This window comes from Telopea speciosissima, chromosome 8 (assembly GCF_018873765.1).
Source record: "Telopea speciosissima isolate NSW1024214 ecotype Mountain lineage chromosome 8, Tspe_v1, whole genome shotgun sequence".
NCBI lineage: Eukaryota > Viridiplantae > Streptophyta > Magnoliopsida > Proteales > Proteaceae > Telopea > Telopea speciosissima.
The window spans coordinates 8,137,502-8,140,385 of NC_057923.1; the positions used below are offsets into that span (position 1 = coordinate 8,137,502).

The 2,884-nt window shown below is 35.6% G+C and overlaps 1 protein-coding gene across 1 annotated transcript; it reads right to left on the minus strand.

The window, feature by feature from the left end:
• Positions 1-429: 429 nt before the first annotated feature.
• On the minus strand, positions 430-2,682 carry LOC122671723. Its single transcript, XM_043869110.1, has 3 exons — positions 2,503-2,682; positions 1,356-1,541; positions 430-695 (listed from the first exon to the last, which is right to left on the minus strand). The coding sequence occupies exons 1-3, from the start codon at positions 2,563-2,565 to the stop codon at positions 513-515; spliced, it is 432 nt and encodes a 143-aa protein (XP_043725045.1). The 5' UTR covers positions 2,566-2,682; the 3' UTR covers positions 430-512.
• Positions 2,683-2,884: the final 202 nt, after the last annotated feature.

Consider the following 2,884-nt stretch of genomic DNA (forward strand, 5'->3'; position numbering starts at 1 on the left):
CTAAAAAATGATGTTGTGCTCATAGTTTTAAATATCAGTATCGGCAATACCAATACCAATACATATCAGCCGTTTCGGCCTGGATCAGACAGTTTTATTACTTTATTTTTTGGGGGACAAATTAACCCTTACTACGAACCGTTACACCAATAAGCAGTAGAAAGTATAATGACAAAGAAGCAAATAGAAAGTATCACCAAGTAATAGCTTGTCCATAGAATCAAGAGTCTCTAAAACAAATAATAAAGCAAGCAATCATGAAGATGAGATTTAAATACAAATACATGACATTTGACTTTCCAATGATTTAATTACATGATTACAGATAATCTACCTTCTTTCTCTTTCAAGTTAACTAATACTAAACAAGAGTATGAAAAAATAAAAAAAAAAGGGAAAAAGGATTAGGAGGAGAAGGGGAGGGGGAGAAAAGAAAAAAATACATGGAAGCACTTAATAATAAGAGGATAGTGAAGACAAATCTCGAGAATGACCAGCCAATAACAGTCATTTTAGACCACAGATGTATTACATTCTTCCAGCAGATTGATGATATTGTGCTCTGGTGCACTAAGGGAAGGTAAAATCATGCGATTGGATGCATCAGATTCAAGGCTCGTCCCTTCCTTCATAACTGGCAAGTCAGCCCTCCTTCGTGTATTTGCTGGCATTTGTTCCTTCCATATTCTCGAATCCTGAAAATCAAGGCACTAAAGATCAGAAGCACAAGAAGAAGCCTTTGCTTGCCTGAGGCAAAAGTTTCTTAACAAAGATTTTACTGGCATTTTCCAAGCATATGAACCAGAGGTAGCAACATGTAAGGAATCCATGAATGGATCAGAGATCTCCAGTAAATTAAAGATACAAACAGAACTTTATAGATTCAATAATAATAATAATAATGACAAAAGAAATGTTTTAGCATGAACACCCAAATCAATGTCTAATTTGTTCTATCAGATAAAAGGTCCATCAATAAATCTGGATTACATCACAGTTAGAATTTAGGAAGGTCACCTCTCCTTACGGGCAAAGACAAACTGCCCCCAAAATGAATTCTGAAAATTTCTAGGCTTAGTGGAAAATATTTTCTTCATTCAACAACCTTCATAGTTCAGGCTTGTAATTTATGACAAAAGGTTCACACAGAGTAGGATGGTACACACACACACACACAAACAAGTATTTTTTGGTCTCCAAATCCGACATAAGAAGGAGAAAAAAAGAAGAGAGAATATTCAAAACAAGTGACTTTCATTCTTAGTTTTACAGTATAATTAGTGAAATTCCTAGTTACTGTCAATAAGCAAAATTTAAGAAACATCAAAGAGTTCAGTAAAACAATTCAAACTTACATTGAGAATGGAAGGTTCTGGTAAGGGGCATTTCACTGGCCGATCATTGTCCAGAGGCTCAATTGGGTGTTCAACTGGCTTAAACTCTACAGCCACTCCAATTCCATGAGAGGTAGCTGCAGCAGCAGCAGTAGTAGTAGGACGAGTGGCCTCGGAATTCAGTGGTGGAGCCCTTTGCCTCTCATCCTGCAACATAATAAGTTCTCTCAGTTTAATAAAATTAATCCTTACATGTATGATTCATAGATGTATAAGACGAAGAAAGAATTGAAAAAAGAAATATGAACATAAGTGAAAACAACCAGAATGAACAAGTTTTGGGGATAAATCAATGGAAAAATGAAAGTTCAGTGGTTTTATAGTCTTCCCAAAGGATTAAGAACAAGATTCAATTATGATACCCAAAGAAATTTATAAAACTCCCCTCAATAAAATTAACATGACTGATCATACAAGGAAGCAACTAGTTCAGATAATGAAAGGCCAAGAAACTAAAAAACAGACTAGATTGAAGCAATTCAAGACGAAAATCCCCCCCCTCCCCCAGTTTCAATCTTTCAGGTCAATCTCTTTCAACTTATGTACAAAGAACAGGGCTAACATTAGATGAAATAAGTCAACGAAAAAACACAGTAAAACCAACCTATCATACACATTGAAATGGAAACTAAGTGCTCACTCTCCAGAAATAAATGAACTGTCAAATATCATCCAAGAGAAAGAGGAAATTTAATTACAGGGAATCCAAATCAATTTGAGAAAATAGAGGTCAAAACTGTACACTGAAAAGGTTCAAAAGTTGAGTTTAGATGAACAAATTAGACCAAATTAGAATGAAAATAATGAATGGAGAGAAACATTCAAAGTTAGTGGAGGAATCAAAAAACAGCCTCAAACAAAGACTAGAGAAACAGAAAAACAATCACGGAGGATCAAACGAGAAGGGCCACAGAAAAAAAACAAAAGAATGAAATTGGGGATTTTCATTTAAAGAAATGAACCCACAACAAAATCAAGAAGTTAGCCATTTAAACAAAAAACACCCAATTCACAAGTCAGATCAATTAAAAATATAATAAGAAAAAGGGCAAAAAAAGAAAACTGAAACGCCTTTCTAGCAAAGAACATCAAGAGGTGGGATGCTTACAAGTGTACTTTGAGTCCGTCTGAGCCCAGTTCTCCCAGAAAATCGTGAGAAGATACCCACCATCCTCTTCCCTCTCGTATCCAATCACTAATTACACAAAAAGGGTCTTCTAATCTCTGCCTTTCTTCTTGTTGTACAATTAAATCTCTCCCTCTCTCTCTTGGTGGAACGGAGAACTGGACAGACTTTTTTATATAATCTTCTGGGTTCTGATGGATGCTTGCTTGGTGTAACGGGTTTTGTTTGGATTCTCTCTCTCTCTCCGTCCCTCTTGATCAGAGTAGAGAGTGAGAGAATTACCAATTATGTATTATTGTATTAGGGAACATATGAAAAAGCTGCAAGAGAAAAGAAAAGGACGGTTGGCAATTGAGAATCCCAT